Source organism: Corvus brachyrhynchos, unplaced genomic scaffold (genome assembly GCF_000691975.1).
Source record: "Corvus brachyrhynchos isolate BGI_N302 unplaced genomic scaffold, ASM69197v1 scaffold65, whole genome shotgun sequence".
Classification (NCBI taxonomy): domain Eukaryota; kingdom Metazoa; phylum Chordata; class Aves; order Passeriformes; family Corvidae; genus Corvus; species Corvus brachyrhynchos.
The window spans coordinates 4129579-4129851 of NW_008238365.1; the positions used below are offsets into that span (position 1 = coordinate 4129579).

At 66.3% G+C, this 273-nt stretch overlaps 1 protein-coding gene across 1 annotated transcript in view; it reads right to left on the reverse strand.

Moving 5' to 3' along the window:
- POU3F1 (POU class 3 homeobox 1) overlaps nt 1–271 on the reverse strand; it is a gene marked incomplete at its 5' end in the record, with an annotated part of 1051 nt that extends 780 nt beyond the window's left edge. Inside the window, one exon of the mRNA XM_017736125.1 lies at nt 4–271. Coding sequence (XP_017591614.1) covers nt 4–271 — 268 coding nt within the window. The remainder of the gene's footprint in view (nt 1–3) is intronic.
- Between the last annotated feature and the right edge of the window lie 2 nt (nt 272–273).

Here is a 273-nt window from a genome sequence, read left to right on the forward strand (position 1 = left end):
CGCCGGTGCGGGGTCCCTCCCCCCCCAGCCACTTGTTGAGCAGCGGCTTCAGCTTGCACATGTTCTTGAAGCTCAGCTGCAGCGCCTCGAACCGGCAGATCGTAGTTTGCGAGAAGACGTTCCCGTAGAGAGTGCCCAGCGCCAGCCCCACATCGGCCTGCGTGAAGCCCAGCTTGATGCGCCGCTGCTTGAACTGCTTGGCGAATTGCTCTAGGTCGTCGGAGCTGGGCGCGTCCTCGTCCGACGGCTCGGGAGGCCCCAGCGGCGGCGGAG